At 43.8% G+C, this 18,507-nt stretch overlaps 1 protein-coding gene across 1 annotated transcript; it reads right to left on the bottom strand.

The window, feature by feature from the left end:
* Positions 1 to 16,684: 16,684 nt before the first annotated feature.
* LOC109776312 (uncharacterized) lies at positions 16,685 to 17,456 on the bottom strand. The gene has a single exon (XM_020334955.4). The coding sequence runs from the start codon at positions 17,385 to 17,387 to the stop codon at positions 16,953 to 16,955; it is 435 nt and encodes a 144-aa protein (XP_020190544.1). The 5' UTR covers positions 17,388 to 17,456; the 3' UTR covers positions 16,685 to 16,952.
* Positions 17,457 to 18,507: the final 1,051 nt, after the last annotated feature.

The raw sequence follows: 18,507 nt of genomic DNA, 5'->3' as shown, positions 1-18,507 counted from the left end.
CACATCAAATGTATTACTTCCAACAAGTTGCTCTCTTGTTTCATCTTACTGAAAACGAGGCCTTTCAGTCATCTTGCCCATGTGGTATGATTTGCATGTCTCAAGTGATTCAAAATCAAGTGAGTCCAAATGATCCATCAACATGGAGCTTCTTCATGCGTTTTATCCCAATATGACTCAAATAGCAGTGCCACAAGTATGTGGTACTATCATTACTATCTTATATCTTTTGGCATGAACATGTGTATCACTACGATCGAGATTCATTTTAGGTGCAAGACCATTGAAGGTATTATTCAAATAAACAGAGTAACCATTATTCTCCTTAAATGAATAACCGTATTGCGATAAACATAATCCAATCATGTTTATGCTCAACGCAAACACCAAATAACAATTATTTAGGTTTAACACCAATCTCGATGGTAGAGGGAGCATGCGATGCTTGATCACATCAACCTTGGAAACACTTCCAACACATATCGTCATCTCACCTTTAGCTAGTCTCCGTTTATTCCGCAGCTTTTATTTCGAGTTACTAACACTTAGCAACCGAACTGGTATCTAATACCCTGGTGCTGCTAGGAGTACTAGTAAAGTACACATTCATATAATGTATATCCAATATACTTCTGTCGACCTTGCCTGCCTTCTCATCTACCAAGTATCTAGGGTAGTTCTGCTTCAGTGACCGTTCCCCTCATTACATAAGCACTTAGTCTCGGGTTTGGGTTCAACCTTGGGATTCTTCACTAGAGCAGCAAATGATTTGCTGTTTCATGAAGTATCCCTTTTGCCCTTGCCCTTCTAGAAACTAGTGGTTTTACTAACCATCAACAATTGATGCTCCTTCTTGATTTCTACTTTCGCGGTGTCAAACATCGCGAGTTGCTCAAGGATCATCATGTCTATCCCTGATATGATATAGTTCATCACGAAGCTCCAATAGCTTGGTGGCAGTGACTATGGAGAACCATCACTATCTCATCTGGAAGATTAACTCCCACTCGATTCAAGCGATTGTGGTACTCAGACAATCTGAGCACATGCTCAACGATTGAGCTTTTCTCCCTTCGTTTGCAGGCTTAAGAAACTTGTCAGGGGTCTCATACCCTTGACGTGGGCACTAGTCTGAAATCCCAATTTCAGTCTTCGGAACATCTCATATGTTCTGTGACGTTTCAAAAACGTCTTTGGTGCCACAATTCTAAAGCGTTAGCATTACGCACTGAACTATCACGTAGTCATCAAAACGTGTATGTCAGATGTTTCGCAACATCTACAGACGACGCTGAGGTTCAGCACACAGCCTTCTGTGCAGCAATGAGGACAATCCTCAGTTTACGGACCCAGTCCGCATAATTGCTACTATCAACTTTCAACTAATTTTTTCTCTAGGAACATATCTTAAACAGTAGAACTAAAGCGTAAGCTATGACATAATTTGCAAAGACCTTTTGACTATGTTCATGATAATTAAGTTCATCTAATTATTTAATGAACTCCCACTCAGATAGACATCCCTCTAGTCATCTAAGTGATACATGATCCGAGTCAAACTAGGCCGTGTCCGATCATCACGTGAGACGGACTAGTCATCATCGGTGAACATCTCCATGTTGATCGCATCTACTATACGACTCATGTTCGACCTTTCGATCTCTTGTGTTCCGAGGCCATGTCTGTACATGCTAGGCTCGTCTAGTCAACCTAAGTGTTCCGCATGTGTTCCGAGGCCATGTCTGTACATGCTAGGCTCGTCAACACCCGTTGTATTCGAACGTTAGAATCTATCACACCCGATCATCACGTGGTGCTTCAAAACAACGAACCTTCGCAACGGTGCACAGTTAGGGGGAACACGTCTCTTGAAATTTTAGTGAGGGATCATCTTATTTATGCTACCGTCGTTCTAAGCAAATAAGATGTAAACATGACAAACATCACATGCAAATCATAAAGTGACGTGATATGGCCAATATCATCTTGCGCCTTTGATCTCCATCTTCGAGGCGCGGCATGATCACCTTCGTCACCGGCATGACACCATGATCTCCATCATCGTGTCTTCATGAAGTTGTCTCACCAACTATTACTTCTACTACTATGGCTAACGGTTAGCAATAAAGTAAAGTAATTACATGGCGTTTTCATTGACACGCAGGTCATACAATAAATTAAGACAACTCCTATGGCTCCTGCCGGTTATCATACTCATCGACATGCAAGTCGTGATTCCTATTACAAGAACATGATCAATCTCATACATCACATATATCATTCATCACATCCTTTTGGCCATATCACATCACATAGCATCCCCTGCAAAAACAAGTTAGACGTCCTCTAATTGTTGTTGCATGTTTTACGTGGCTGCTATGGGTTTCTAGCAAGAACGTTTCTTACCTACGCAAAAGCCACAACGTAATATGCCAATTTCTATTTACCCTTCATAAGGACCCTTTTCATCGAATCCGATCCGACTAAAGTGGGAGAGACAGACACCCGCTAGCCACCTTATGCAACTAGTGCATGTCAGTCGGTGGAACCTGTCTCACGTAAGTGTACGTGTAAGGTCGGTCCGGGCCGCTTCATCCCACGATGCCGCCGAATCAAGATAAGACTAGTAACGGCAAGTAAATTGACAAAATCGACGCCCACAACTACTTTGTGTTCTACTCATGCATAGAAACTACGCATAGACCTAGCTCATGATGCCACTGTTGGGGAACGTAGCGGAAATTCAAAATTTTCTGCGCATCACCAAGATCAATCTATGGAGTAATCTAGCAACGAGGGGAAGGGGAGTGCATCTACATACCATTGTAGATCGCTAAGCGGAAGCATTGCAAGAACGCGGATGAAGGAGTCATACTCGTAGCGATTCAGATCGCGGTTGATTCCGATCTAAGCACCGAAGAACGGTGCCTCCGCGTTCAACACACGTGCAGCCCGGTGACGTCTCCCACGCCTTGATCCAGCAAGGAGAGAGGGAGAGGTTGGGGAAGACTCCGTCTAGCAGCAGCACGACGGCGTGGTGGTGATGGAGGAGCGTGGCAATCCCGCAGGGCTTCGCCAAGCACTGCGGGAGAGGAGGAGGACATGGAAGAGGGGGAGGGCTGCGCTAAGAGAGAGATGTTCTCATGTGTATGGCAGCCCCAAAACCCCCACTATATATAGGGGAGGGGGAGGGGCTGCGCCCCCATCTAGGGTCCCCCCCAAGGGGTGCGGCCAGCCCTAGATGGGACTTGGGGGGCGGCCAAGGGGGGAGAGAGGGGGGCGCACCACTAGGTGGGCCTTAGGCCCATCTGAGCCTAGGGTTTCCCCCTCCCCCCCCTTCCTGCGCCCTGGGCCCCTTGTAGGAGGCGCACCAGCCCACCTAGGGGCTGGTCCCTTCCCACACTTGGCCCACGCAGCCCTCTGGGGCCGGTGGCCCCACCTGGTGGACCCCCGGGACCCTCCCGGTGGTCCCGGTACGTTACCGATAGCACCCGAAACTTTTCCGGTGACCAAAACAGGACTTCCCATATATAAATCTTTACCTCCGGACCATTCCGGAACTCCTCGTTGAAGGAAATATGCCCTAGAGGAAATAATAAAGTATTATATATTTCCTTATATCATGATAAATGTTTATTATTCATGCTAGAATTGTATTAACCGGAAACATAATGCATGTGTGAATACATAGACAAACAGAGTGTCACTAGTATGCCTCTACTTGACTAGCTCGTTAATCAAAGATGGTTATGTTTCCTAGCCATAGACATGAGTTGTCATTTTATTAACGGGATCACCTCATTAGGAGAATGACGTGATTGACTTGACCCATTCCGTTAGCTTAGCACCCGATCGTTTAGTATGTTGCTATTGCTTTCTTCATGACTTATACATGTTCCTATGACTATGAGATTATGCAATTCCCGTTTACCGAAGGAACACTTTTGTGCTACCAAACGTCACAACGTAAATGGGTGATTATAAAGGTGCTCTACAGGTGTCTCCAAAGGTACTTGTTGGGTTGGCGTATTTCGAGATTAGGATTTGTCACTCCGATTGTCGGAGAGGTATCTCTGGGCCCACTCAGTAATGCACATCACTATAAGCCTTGCAAGCATTGTGACTAATGAGTTAGTTGCGGGATGATGTATTACGGAACGAGTAAAGAGACTTGCCGGTAACGAGATTGAACTAGGTATCGAGATACCGACGATCGAATCTCGGGCAAGTAACATACCGATGACAAAGGGAACAACGTATGTTGTTATGCGGTCTGACCGATAAAGATCTTCGTAGAATATGTGGGAGCCAATATGGGCATCCAGGTCCCACTATTGGTTATTGACCGGAGAGGTGTCTCGGTCATGTCTACATAGTTCTCAAACCCGTAGGGTCCGCACGCTTAACGTTACGATGACAGTTTTATTGAGTTTTGATGTACCGAAGGAGTTCGGAGTCCCGGATGAGATCGGGGACATGACGAGGAGTCTCGAAATGGTCGAGACATAAAGATCGATATATTGGACGACTATATTCGGACATCGGAAAGGTTCCGAGTGATTCGGGTATTTTTCGGAGTACCGGAGAGTTACGGGAATTCGTATTGGGCCTTAATGGGCCATATGGGAAAGGAGAGAAAGACCCCAAAGGGTGGCCGCACCCTCCCCATGGGCTAGTCCGAATTGGACTAGGGAGGGGGGCGCGCCCCCTTCCTTCTTTCTCCTTCCCCCTTCCCTTCTCCTACTCCCACAAGGAAAGGAGGAGTCCTACTCCCGGTGGGAGTAGGACTCCCCCCTTGGGCGCGCCACCTCCCCTTGGCCGGCCCTCTCCCCCTTGCTTCTTTATATACGGGGGCAGGGGGGCACCCCATGGACACACAAGTTGATAAACGTTATTTTAGCCGTGTGCAGTGCCCCCCTCCATCATATTCCACCTCGATAATTTCGTTGCGGAGCTTAGGCGAAGCCCTGCGTCGGTGGAACATCATCATCGTCACCACGCCGTCGTGCTGACGAAACTCTCCCTCAACACTCGGCTAGATCGGAGTTCGAGGTACGTCATCGAGCTGAACGTGTGTAGAACTCGGAGGTGCCGTACGTTCGGTACTTGATCGGTCGGATCGTGAAGACGTACGACTACATCAACCGCGTTGTGATAACGCTTCCGCTGTCGGTCTACGAGGGTACGTGGACAACACTCTCCCCTCTCGTTGCTATGCATCACCATGATCTTGCGTGTGCGTAGGAATTTTTTTGAAATTACTACGTTACCCAACAGTGGCATCCGAGCCTGGTTTTATGCGTTGATGCTATGCACGAGTAGAACACAAGTGAGTTGTGGGCGATATAAGTCATACTGCTTACCAGCATGTCATAGTTTGGTTCAGCGGTATTGTGAGATGAAGCGGCCCGGACCGACATTACGCGTACGCTTACGCGATACTGGTTTCACCGTTGCGAGCACTCGTTGCTTAAAGGTGACTGGCGGGTGTCTGTCTCTCTCACTTTAGTTGAACCGAGTGTGGCTACGCCCGGTCCTTGCGAAGGTTAAAACATCACCAACTTGACAAACTATCGTTGTGGTTTTGATGCGTAGGTAAGAACGGTTCTTGCTAAGCCCGTAGCAGCCACGTAAAACTTGCAACAACAAAGTAGAGGACGTCTAACTTGTTTTTGCAGGGCATGTTGTGATGTGATATGGTCAAGACATGATGCTATAGTTTATTGTATGAGATGATCATGTTTTGTAACCGAGTTATCGGCAACTGGCAGGAGCCATATGGTTGTCGCTTTATTGTATGAAATGCAATCGCCATGTAATTGTTTTACTTTATCACTAAGCGGTAGCGATAGTCGTAAAAGCAATAAGTTGGCGAGACGACAACGATACTACGATGGAGATCAAGGTGTCGCGCCGGTGACGATGGTGATCATGACGGTGCTTCGGAGATGGAGATCACAAGCACGGTGCTTCGGAGATGGAGATCACAAGCACAAGATGATGATGGCCATATCATATCACTTATATTGATTGCATGTGATGTTAATCCCTTATGCATCTTATCTTGCTTTGATTGACGGTAGCATTATAAGATGATCTCTCACTAAAATTTCAAGATAAAGTGTTCTCCCTGAGTATGCACCGTTGCGAAAGTGCTTCGTGTTGAGACACCACGTGTTAATCGGGTGTGATAGGCTCTACGTTCAAATACAACGGGTGCAAAACAGTTGCACACGCGGAATACTCAGGTTAAACTTGACGAGCCTAGCATATGCAGATATGGCCTCGGAACACGGAGACCGAAAGGTCGAGCGTGAATCATATAGTAGATATGATCAACATAGTGATGTTCACCGTTGAAGCTACTCCATCTCACGTGATGATCGGACATGGTTTAGTTGATATGGATCACGTGATCACTTAGAGGATTAGAGGGATGTCTATCTAAGTGGGAGTTCTCAAGTAATATGATTAATTGAACTTAAATTTATCATGAACTTAGTCCTGATAGTATTTTGCAAATTATGTTGTAGATCAATAGCTCGCGTTGTTACTTCCCTGTGTTTATTTTTGATATGTTCCTAGAGAAAAATTATGTTGAAAGATGTTAGTAGCAAAGATGCGGATTGGATCCGTGATCTGAGGATTATCCTCATTGCTGCACAGAAAAATTATGTCCTTGATGCACCGCTGAGTGACAGACCTATTGCAGGAGCAGATACAGACGTTATGAACGTTTGGCTAGCTCAATATGATGACTACTTGATAGTTTAGTGCTCCATGCTTAACGGCTTAGAATCGGGACTTCAAAGACGTTTTGAACGTCATGGACCATATGAGATGTTGCAGGAGTTGAAGTTAATATTTCAAGCAAATACCCGAGTTGAGAGATATGAAGTCTCCAACAAGTTCTATAGCTAAAAGATGGAGGAGAATCGCTCAACTAGTGAGCATGTGCTCAGATTGTCTGGGTACTACAATCGCTTGAATCAAGTGGGAATTAATCTTCCAGATAAAATAGCGATTGACAGAATTCTCTAGTCACCATCACCAAGTTAGTAGAACTTCGTGATGAACTACAGTATGCAAGGGATGACGAAAGTAATTCCCGAGCTCTTCGTGATGCTGAAATCAACGAAGGTAGAAATCAAGAAAAACATCAAGTGTTGATGGTTGACGAGACAACTAGTTTCAAGAAAAGGGCAAAGGGAAGAAGAGGAACTTCAAGAAGAACGGCAAGCAAGTTGCTGCTCAAGTGAAGAAGCCTAAGTCTGGTCCTAAGCCTGAGACTAAGTGCTTCTACTGCAAAGGGACTGGTCACTGGAAGCGGAACTACCCCAACTATTTGGTGGATAAGAAGGATGGCAAAGTGAACAAAGGTATATTGGATATACATGTTATTGATGTGTACTTTACTAGTGTTTATAGCAACCCCTCGGTATTTGATACTGGTTCAGTTGCTAAAGTAGTAACTCGAATCGGGAGTTGCAGAATAAACAGAGACTAGTAAAAAGGCGAGGTGACGATGTGTGTTGGAAGTAGTTCCAAGATTGATATGATCATCATCGCACACTCCCTGTACTTTCGGGATTAGTGTTGAAACTAAATAAGTGTTATTTGGTGTTTGCGTTGAGCATGAATATGATTTGATCATGTTTATTGCAATACGGTTATTCATTTAAGTTAGAGAACAATTGTTGTTCTGTTTACATGAATAAAAACCTTCTATGATCATACACACCAACGAAAATGGTTTGTTGGATCTCGATCGTAGTGATACACATAATCATAATATTGAAGCCAAAAGATGCAAAATTAATAATGATAGTGCAACTTATTTGTGGCACTGCCGTTTAGGTCATATTGGTGTAAAGCGCATGAAGAAACTCCATACTGATGGGATTTTGGAATCACTTGATTATGAATCACTTGATGCTTGCGAACCATGCCTTATGGGCAAGATGACTAAGACTCCGTTCTCCGGAACGATGGAGCGAGCAACTGACTTATTGGAAATAATATATACTGATGTATGCGATCCGATGAGTGTTGAGGCTCACGGCGGGTATCGTTATTTTTTGACCTTCACAGATGATTTGAGCAGATATGGGTATATCTACTTGATGAAACATAAGTCTGAAACATTTGAAAAGTTCATATAATTTCAGAGTGAAGTAGAAAATCATCGTAACAAGAAAATAAAGTTTCTACGATCTGATTGCGGAGACAAATATTTGAGTTACGAGTTTGGCCTACATTTGAAACAATGCGGAATAGTTTCGCAACTCACGCCACCCGGAACACCACAGCGTAATGGTGTGTCCGAACGTCATAACCGTACTTTATTGGATATAGTGCAATCTATGATGTCTCTTACCAATTTACCACTATCGTTTTGGGGTTATGCATTAGAGACAGCTACATTCACGTTAAATAGGGCACCATCAAAATCCGTTGAGACGACGCCTTATGAACTGTGGTTTGGCAAGAACCAAAGTTGTCGTTTCTTAAAGTTTGGGGTTGCGATGCTTATGTGAAAAAGTTTCATCCTGATAAGCTCAAACCCAAATCGGATAAATGTGTCTTCATAGGATACCCAAAGGAGACAGTTGGGTACACCTTCTATCACAGATCCGAAGGCAAGACATTCGTTGCTAAGTATGGATCCTTTCTAGAGAAGGAGTTTCTCTCGAAAGAAGTGAGTGGGAGGAAAGTAGAACTTGATGAGGTAACTGTACCTGCTCCCTTATTGGAAAGTAGTTCATCACAGAAATCTGTTCCTGTGACTCCGACACCAATTAGTGAGGAAGTTAATGATGATGATCATGTAAACTTCAGATCAAGTTGCTACCAAACCTCGTAGGTAAACCAGAGTAAGATCCGCACCAGAGTGGTACGGTAATCCTGTTCTGGAGGTTATGTTACTAGACCATGACGAACCTACGAACTATGAAGAAGCGATGGTGAGCCCAGATTCCGCAAAATGGCTTGAAGCCATGAAATCTGAGATGAGATCCATGTATGAGAACAAAGTATGGACTTTGATTGACTTGCCCAATGATCGGCGAGTCATTGAGATTAAATGGATCTTCAAGAGGAAGACGGACGCTGATAGTAGTGTTACTATCTACAAAGCCAGAATTGTCGCAAAAAGGTTTTCGACAAGTTCAAGATGTTGACTACGATGAGAGTTTCTCACTCATATCTATGCTTAAGTCTGTCCGAATCATGTTAGCAATTGCCGCATTTTATGAAATCTGGCAAATGGATAAACAAAACTGCATTCCTTAATGGATTTATTAAAGAAGAGTTGTATATGATGCAACCAGGAGGTTTTGTCAATCCTAAAAGTGCTAACAAAATATGCAAACTCCAGCGATCCATCTATGGACTGGTGCAAGCATCTCGGAGTTGGAATATACGTTTTGATAATTTGATCAAAGGATATAGTTTTATACAGACTTGCGGTGAAGCCTGTATTTACAAGAAAGTGAGTGGGAGCACTACAGCATTTCTGATAAGTATATGTGAATGACATATTGTTGATCGGAAATAATGTAGAATTATTCTGCAAAGCATAAAGGAGTGTTTGAAAGGAGTTTTTCAAAGAAAGACCTCGGTGAAGCTGCTTACATATTGAGCATCAAGATCTATAGAGATAGATCAAGACGCTTGATAAGTTTTTTCAATGAGTACATACCTTAACAAGATTTTGAAGTAGTTCAAAATAGAACAGTCAAAGAAAGAGTTCTTGCATGTGTTACAAGGTGTGAAATTGAGTAAGACTCAAAGCCCGACCACGGCAGAAGATAGAAAGAGAATGAAAGTCATTCCCTATGCCTTGGCCATAGGTTCTATAAAGTATGCCATGCTGTGTACCAGATCTATTGTATACCCTACTCTGATCTTGGCAAGGGAGTACAATAGTGATCTAGGAGTAGATCACTGGACAACGGTCAAAATTATCCTTAGTGGAATAAGGACATGTTTCTCGATTATGGAAGTGACAAAAGGTTCGTCGTAAAGGGTTACGTCGATGCAAGTTTTGACACTAATCTAGATGACTCTAAGTCTCGGTCTAGATACATATTGAAAGTGGGAGCAATTAGCTAGAGTAGCTCCGTGCAGAGCATTGCAGACATAGAAATTTGCAAATATACTTACGGATCTGAATGTGACAGACCCGTTGACTAAAATTATCTCACAATCAAAACATGATCACACCTTAGTACTCTTTGGATGTTAATCACATAGCGATGTGAACTAGATTATTGACTCTAGTAAACCCTTTGAGTGTTGGTCACATAGAGACGTGAACTATGGGTGTTAATCACATGGTGATGTGAATTATTGATGTTAAATCACATGGCGATGTGAACTAGATTATTGACTCTAGTGCAAGTGGGAGACTGAAGGAAATATGCCCTAGAGGCAATAATAAAGTATTATATATTTCCTTATATCATGATAAATGTTTATTATTCATGCTAGAATTGTATTAACCGGAAACATAATGCATGTGTGAATACATAGACAAACAGAGTGTCACTAGTATGCCTCTACTTGACTAGCTCGTTAATCAAAGATGGTTATGTTTCCTAGCCATAGACATGAGTTGTCATTTGATTAACGGGATCACCTCATTAGGAGAATGACGTGATTGACTTGACCCATTCCGTTAGCTTAGCACCCGATCGTTTAGTATGTTGCTATTGCTTTCTTCATGACTTATACATGTTTCTATGACTATGAGATTATGCAACTCCCGTTTACCGGAGGAACACTTTGTGTGCTACCAAACGTCACAACGTAAATGGGTGATTATAAAGGTGCTCTACATGTGTCTCCAAAGGTACTTGTTGGGTTGGCGTATTTCGAGATTAGGATTTGTCACTCCGATTGTCGGAGAGGTATCTCTGGGCCCACTCAGTAATGCATATCACTATAAGCCTTGCAAGCATTGTGACTAATGAGTTAGTTGTGGGATGATGTATTACGGAACGAGTAAAGAGACTTGCCGGTAACGAGATTGAACTAGGTATCGAGATACCGACGATCGAATCTCGGGCAAGTAACATACCGATAACAAAGGGAACAACGCATGTTGTTATGCGGTCTGACCGATAAAGATCTTCATAGAATATGTGGGAGCCAATATGGGCATCTAGGTCCCGCTATTGGTTATTGACCGGAGAGGTGTCTCGGTCATGTCTACATAGTTCTCGAACCCGTAGGGTCCGCACGCTTAACGTTATGATGACAGTTTTATTGAGTTTTGATGTATCGAACGAGTTCGGAGTCCCGGATGAGATCGGGGACATGACGAGGAGTCTCGAAATGGTCGAGACGTAAAGATCGATATATTGGACGACTATATTCGGACATCGGAAAGGTTCCGAGTGATTCAGGTATTTTTCGGAGTACCACAGAGTTACGGGAATTCGTATTGGGCCTTAATGGGCCATACGGGAAAGGAGAGAAAGACCCCAAAGGGTGGCCGCACCCCTCCCCATGGGCTAGTCCGAATTGGACTAGGGAGGGGGGCGCCCCCTTCCTTCTTTCTCCTTCCCCCTTCCCTTCTCCTACTCCCACAAGGAAAGGAGGAGTCCTACTCCCGGTGGGAGTAGGACTCCCCCCTTGGGCGCGCCACCTCCCCTTGGCCGGCCCTCTCCCCCTTGCTCCTTTATATACGGGGGCAGGGGGCACCCCATGGACACACAAGTTTATATACGATATTTTAGCCGTGTGCGGTGCCCCCCTCCACCATATTACACCTCGATAATATCGTTGCGGAGCTTAGGCGAAGCCCTGCGTCGGTGGAACATCATCATCGTCACCACGCCGTCGTGCTGACGAAACTCTCCCTCAACACTCGGCTGGATCGGAGTTCGAGGGACGTCATCGAGCTGAACGTGTGTAGAACTCGGAGGTGCCGTACGTTCGGTACTTGATCGGTCGGATCGTGAAGACGTACGACTACATTAACCGCGTTGTGATAACGCTTCCGCTGTCGGTCTACGAGGGTACGTGGACAACACTCTCCCCTCTCGTTGCTATGCATCACCATGATCTTGCGTGTGCGTAGGAATTTTTTTGAAATTACTACGTTACCCAACACTCGTGACGTCCAGGATCTCATCCGGGACTCCGAACAACATTCGGTAACCACGTATATCTATTCCCTATAACCCTAGCGTCATCGAACCTTAAGTGTGTAGACCCTACGGGTTCGGGAACCATGCAGACATGACCGAGACGTTCTCCGGCCAATAACCAACAGCGGGATCTGGATACCCATGTTGGCTCCCACATGTTCCACGATGATCTCATCAGATGAACCACGATGTCGGGGATTCAATCAATCCCGTATACAATTCCCTTTGTCAATCGGTATGTTACTTGCCCGAGATTCGATCGTCGGTATACCGATACCTTGTTCAATCTCGTTACCGGCAAGTCTCTGTACTCGTTCCGTAACACATCATCCCGTGATCAACTCCTTGGTCACATTGTGCACATTATGATGATGTCCTACCGAGTGGGCCCAGAGATACCTCTCCGTTTACACGGAGTGACAAATCCCAGTCTCGATTCGTGCCAACCCAACAGACACTTTCGGAGATACCTGTAGTGCACCTTTATAGCCACCCAGTTACGTTGTGACGTTTGGTACACCCAAAGCATTCCTACGGTATCCGGGAGTTGCACAATCTCATGGTCTAAGGAAATGATACTTGACATTAGAAAAGCTCTTAGCAAACGAACTACACGATCTTGTGCTAGGCTTAGGATTGGGTCTTGTCCATCACATCATTCTCCTAATGATGTGATCCCGTTATCAACGACATCCAATGTCCATGGTCAGGAAACCGTAACCATCTATTGATCAACGAGCTAGTCAACTAGAGGCTTACTAGGGACATGGTGTTGTCTATGTATCCACACATGTATCTGAGTTTCCTATCAATACAATTCTAGCATGGATAATAAACGATTATCATGAACAAGGAAATATAATAATAACCAATTTATTATTGCCTCTAGGGCATATTTCCAACAGTTTGTCCTAGAATGGTTGCATTGTTTTTTATTGGTTCTTCCATTGCCAAGTATGCCTTTCGTGTTCTTTGGTTCAATAATGAGCTAGCATCACATGCATAATTTACACTTGGGTTCAACTTTTCACTTTTTGGAGTTCAACAAATAGCATCATTGAGTGCCACAATCAGTACCATTGAGTTCAACCACCAAATAAATAAAAATAACCATAAAATAATTTATTTATTTTTGGGAAACACTAGTTATCTTAAAACAAAGTGAGAAACAAGAAGAAATTCTAATACCAAAAGAAGAAGAAGGCAAACACCACTAGAATTTCACCAAGAACGAAAAAAATGAAAAAAAAGCTAAGGGGGAAATTAGAAGTATATGAAAAAGAATCTTGAACTTCAAGAAACTAACTAAAAATTATGAAAGCTCAAAAATCTATTTTTTTTTGTGAACTCGAGGTGATCTCCGAACCTCTACAGACTTCTTCTTCGAGAATCACAATCACTCTTGGTCTCTGAAGAAATTAACACCTAACCATCTAGAGAGTTCGCAGCTCTCAAGAGTAATAGGTGGAGCGTACTGGACTTAGATTCGAGTGATGCTAAACCACTATCTAATTTTTCGGCTCTGGGGTTTTTCTCTCGGTGGATTTTAAACACAAATCACTTAGGAGAGAGGGTTGCTCACACAAACTTCTCGGAATCAAACGGAGTAGCCACCGGACAAAGCCGGTGCGGGGTGGCTATTTATAGCTGCAGCCTTCCCTGATGAGAAACGACCATTTTGGACACGCATTCCGGCCAATGGCCAACCGACAAGTTCTCAACAGTCGGATTTTGGGAGCAACAGTAACATTACTTGAGGTACTAGATGATACCCCGCGCGTTGTTGTGGTAACTTTGTTAAAAGATGCATAAATAGTTGCTAAAAAATAACTAAATCTAATGAAAAAATATATAAGCTTGACAATTAATAAAAGAAAGTCTCTAAAAATAGAATAAAACTTGTGAATTACTGTTAAAAATATCATTTTTAACAAAAATATGAAGGATGACTAACATGCATGTATGATATGGCAGCGTTACATGCACAGACTAATGCAAAAAATATTTGTAATTTATAAGTGTGCTTATGTGGCAGACTTTGCATGGCTTAGTGGGAGAGACTTAAATGTGTGGCCTTAGTGGGGACCTTGAGGTGGGCACTTTGCATGTTGAGAGAATTGGGACCAACTTCTTAAGAATGTAAGATAAGTAGTGCTAACTCTTCGGTCAGAGATGTCTCTCGCAGCGAAGAAGAACACAGTATCTTGCTGGCCAAGTATTTGCACGAAATACAAAGAGATTTTTCTCTCAACTCACATAGGATTGGTTTTAGCATCAGAGAATCAAAGTTTCAAACACTATATCCCTCTTAATAGTGCGGTGGTCCTATGACTCAATGAAGAGAAAGAAGAAGAACGAAATAAATGGTACGTCTTCATTTCTTCTTCAACTTCTCGACTGCAGTCAATTCCTTCGGATAGACACCCAACCAATTGCTTTGCGTCAACATATTATTGGGGTCACTCTTGACAGCATAATCTTCAGTGATAATCCTCGCTGCCACGCAGGAGATTATCTTCGGAGTTTGTACCAAACTCCTCATGACTTCAGGGACCTGTTACTATTTGTGCACTAGCAAACACATCATTCCCTTACTGTTTTTGACAACAATCTCCAAAACATAAGAAGGCAAATTATTACACCAACAGTTATCTTTCTGGCATATTTATTTTAATTTTCTCTTTATATTCATATACAAAATCTCCTTTGTGGCCACTGGGTTGTCGGAGAAAGAAAAAAACTACAACGACCGCCATGTCACTGGTCATAATATTTTGACATGGCAAAGACCAGAGATGTTTGGTGTTGAAACTAAGTGAAGGGTCAAACTCTCAAACGTGCCCAATCACAACCAAGTCTAAGGGCGCGTTCGGATTCCCTCCGCTCCGCGGCTCCGCGCCGGAGCGGAGTGGCAATTCAGTTTTAATTTGCGGAGCTGATAAAACGCCGCTCCGCGCGCTCCGCTCCGTGGAGAGCTGCCGAACAGGCGCTAAACTCGCCTAGCCGAACAGTATTGGGTAACCCTCTTCGCAACTTTTTTTTTAATATAAGATGCATGCATGTACCCCGACACCTCATAGTAAAATTCACGCTAAAAACAGTTCAACGTATGCAACCTGCAGAGCTTACATTGTCTTCTCGGCACGATCTTCCACATCAAGCAAAGGTGGGTACTTGCAGATGCATCGTACATGGCACTCGACAGACGAATTTTACTCGAGGACTGTAGCTGGCTTGGTATCTGAAATGTATTAGTATATGAGGTCGATCGATGCTGGAGAATGTGGTATATATCCTGGTGTGCAATGGATCATGACCCAAGTACACGCATCCGTTGCTCCTTGTTCAGTGTACACGGTCGTTGCATTATCTTTGTTGGAGAGATCCAGAGCAGAGCATGGATCGCAGAGGAGATCCAGTGTACCTGACAGTAGGCCTCATGAACGTTATTAGGAGTTAAAACCTGGATCATCTCCATGTGCAATTGTCATATAGAGTATTTATTTGCTTCAATTAGGCTCAGTTTGCGGTTGTTGTCGAATGATTTCTTCTTCTTTTTTTGCGGGAATTGTCGAATGATTTTTTAGTGTGTGTGTTTTTGTAAAAAAATTGGTGTAGAAAGTTAGTCACAAAAGTAGACAAAAATGGAAGAGCAAGCAGCAGCTAAAACAGGAAAAAAAAACTTTGGAACAAACGGAACTGGATTATGATGAATTCATGATCCGCCGCAGTACCAAATGCAGCTGTAGAACCATTTGTTAGATTCAGGAATTTTAGGTTCGTTTTAGAGACTTAACACAGGTCTCTAAAACATCTTATATTTGTTTACAGAGAAAGTAGTACACGATAATCCACTTGCAAACAGACAAAAAATATCACGGTGCCAAAGTGATGAACCTACGAAAAGAACAGCCCTTTTCTTTGATGGAGATGGGCAACAAGATTGCCTCTTCGTTTAAAGATCCAGATTAACTGTGAACTCTCCGTTTCGAAAGAGAGATGAGGTCGGCAACAATGGCGTGTGATGCCAACCCCATCCTCCGTCCTAATTCTCGCAAAAAAATGTACCGAGTTTGTTCCATTAATTTGTCAATGGAATGAAATTTGCTTCACCAGATTGTCGTTGTTGTGTGTGAATTTTCTGTAGAAGGTCAGATATTTCGCTGTCACGTCTTTGTGAAATCCTTTTGGTGGTCAATTTTGCAAGCGTCTGGTGCATTGAAAAATGAGGAACATGGAGGACTCCAATCAACTTCACATGTGCGGACGCTTCGCCTAATCACCAAGAAACATGTTTGACCAAGCTAGGTTATCTGCACTTTACATCTAATTGCTGCGCACACACTTTGAATTGGATGAGATTGTTCAGTTTAATAAATCTGTAAAGAGAGAGCATAAAAGGGATAAACATTTTCCGGTAAGATTTGCACTTGGATTCTTGGAACAACGGTTTTCACATGTTTGATAGATGTTGGAAGTTGGAACTAAGTAAATCATTATCACAGTGTATATATCTGATTCAACATTGCAAGACATGTGAGTGAGTTGCTTGCATCTTGCTGCAAGATTCATAAAGGTTTGGGGCAAAATCGATAAAGATTGCTGCAGATGCTGATCATGATATTGGGATTGATCGAGGGGCTACCATTTACAGGTGGGCAAAGAACATTCCTTTTTCACAGTTGTTGACGACTCCAAAACTGAGACAGAGACGAGAAAACAAGAAACAGAGAAGGAAAACAAAAGAAACGACGGTCAGCCGCCGCCACGGCCGCCGGCGGCGGGTCGTGTGTGTGTCTACACGGCGACCCGCTGCAGGACCCTGGAGGGGACGGCGAAGCGCGCGGAGAAGGAGCGCGAGAGGTTGTCGGGCTCCACCCAGGCCGCGCCGTCGTCGAAGTTCTGCGCGTAGCTGTACGCGTCGTATGGCTCCCGCGCCGCCGCCGCGGACGAGCCCCCGACGGGCACGCAGCCGGTGGAGCAGAGCAGTATCCTCTTCTTCTCCCGGACGATCTTCCGCCACAGGCCCCTCAGCTTCGTGCCGCACCCGCGCGACGACGCAGCGGCGGGCGGCGCCCTCCCGTGCAGGGCGGCGCCGGCCTTGTCGAAGTGCCCGTCGTCGAAGTCGTCGTCGTCGAGGTCGAAGCCGCCGCGGACGTAGCCGCGGGACATGGAGGGGGCGCAGGAGCAGGACGCCTGCCGCTGGAACCGCATGCTGTCGGCGCCGTCCATGGCGAGGGCCGGGCGGGAGAGCCGGACAGTGGCAAGAATCAAGAAGGGGAGGTAGCGGAGCGGTTGTGGGAGGTGGGAGACGCCGTCGTGGGTCGCGTATATGTAGATGGGCAGAGAGGTGGCAGGTGGGTGTTTTTTTTTTTTTTTATCGTGGGTTAGGATGGAAATCTTCTTCTTTTTTTCTTCAGCTGAGGATGGGAATCTTCTTAATTAAGTATACTACCAGTAAATATGTACTCTTTTTTAGGAGTACAAATAATAAGTACTCATATTGTGCTAGCATGGCACCAACACATTTCTGATTGGACTATTTATTTTCTGATGAAGTGAGAATAGCTGGCTACAATTAATCATCTAACAGCACATAGCTGACTAGAGTACCCTGGAAAATTAAACCGAAGTATTCACGCGGAAATAATTTAATCGTACGAAAACTATATTTCCATCGCATGAAAATTGTTACATGGAAACAACTTGAAACATGATGTTCTCATCGTACATGTCGGGTATGCGTCGACATAATTTTTTGTTTCGTGACAAACATGTTTGCGCGGGGCTTATGATATAATTAGGATATAGGATTCAACATATATATTTATGTTTCATCAACCACCTAAGTGACTTCTAAAAACGCATTGCTAAACACAACGTCGATTATAGAATATTTCGTATTAATGTTTCATCAACCACCTACATGTCTTCTAAAAAAAGCAGTGATAAACACGACGACAATTGCAGAATATCTCGTTGCAACGGCGGAGTGAAGGATCGTAGCTGGACTTTTCATGTTGTGCTTCCCCCCTAAACCCTCAAAATAAGCTATGTCAATCAATTCTTGCTGTCAGTAAGCCAAGTGTGTCTTTACTATTTTAAACCCCCAAGACCATGCATACAACTGGCGGATAATGGAAATGAAGAGAACGTGATCTTTATTTGCTTGTTTTTCATAATGCAGAAGATATGTTTTGATACGATTTTGATATATACAGCCAGAGTCTAGAGTAATGAACTCACCATCTCTAATTAAATTGCCTGTGTAACCCTTCGCAAACTTGAACTTGAAGTTGTTTATGTTTTCCCAACAAACAAATTTATTTTTAAAAAAAAATGTCTTTTGCAC

This window comes from Aegilops tauschii, chromosome 3 (assembly GCF_002575655.3).
Source record: "Aegilops tauschii subsp. strangulata cultivar AL8/78 chromosome 3, Aet v6.0, whole genome shotgun sequence".
NCBI lineage: Eukaryota > Viridiplantae > Streptophyta > Magnoliopsida > Poales > Poaceae > Aegilops > Aegilops tauschii.
This window is presented reverse-complemented; position numbering and strand designations above follow the sequence as displayed.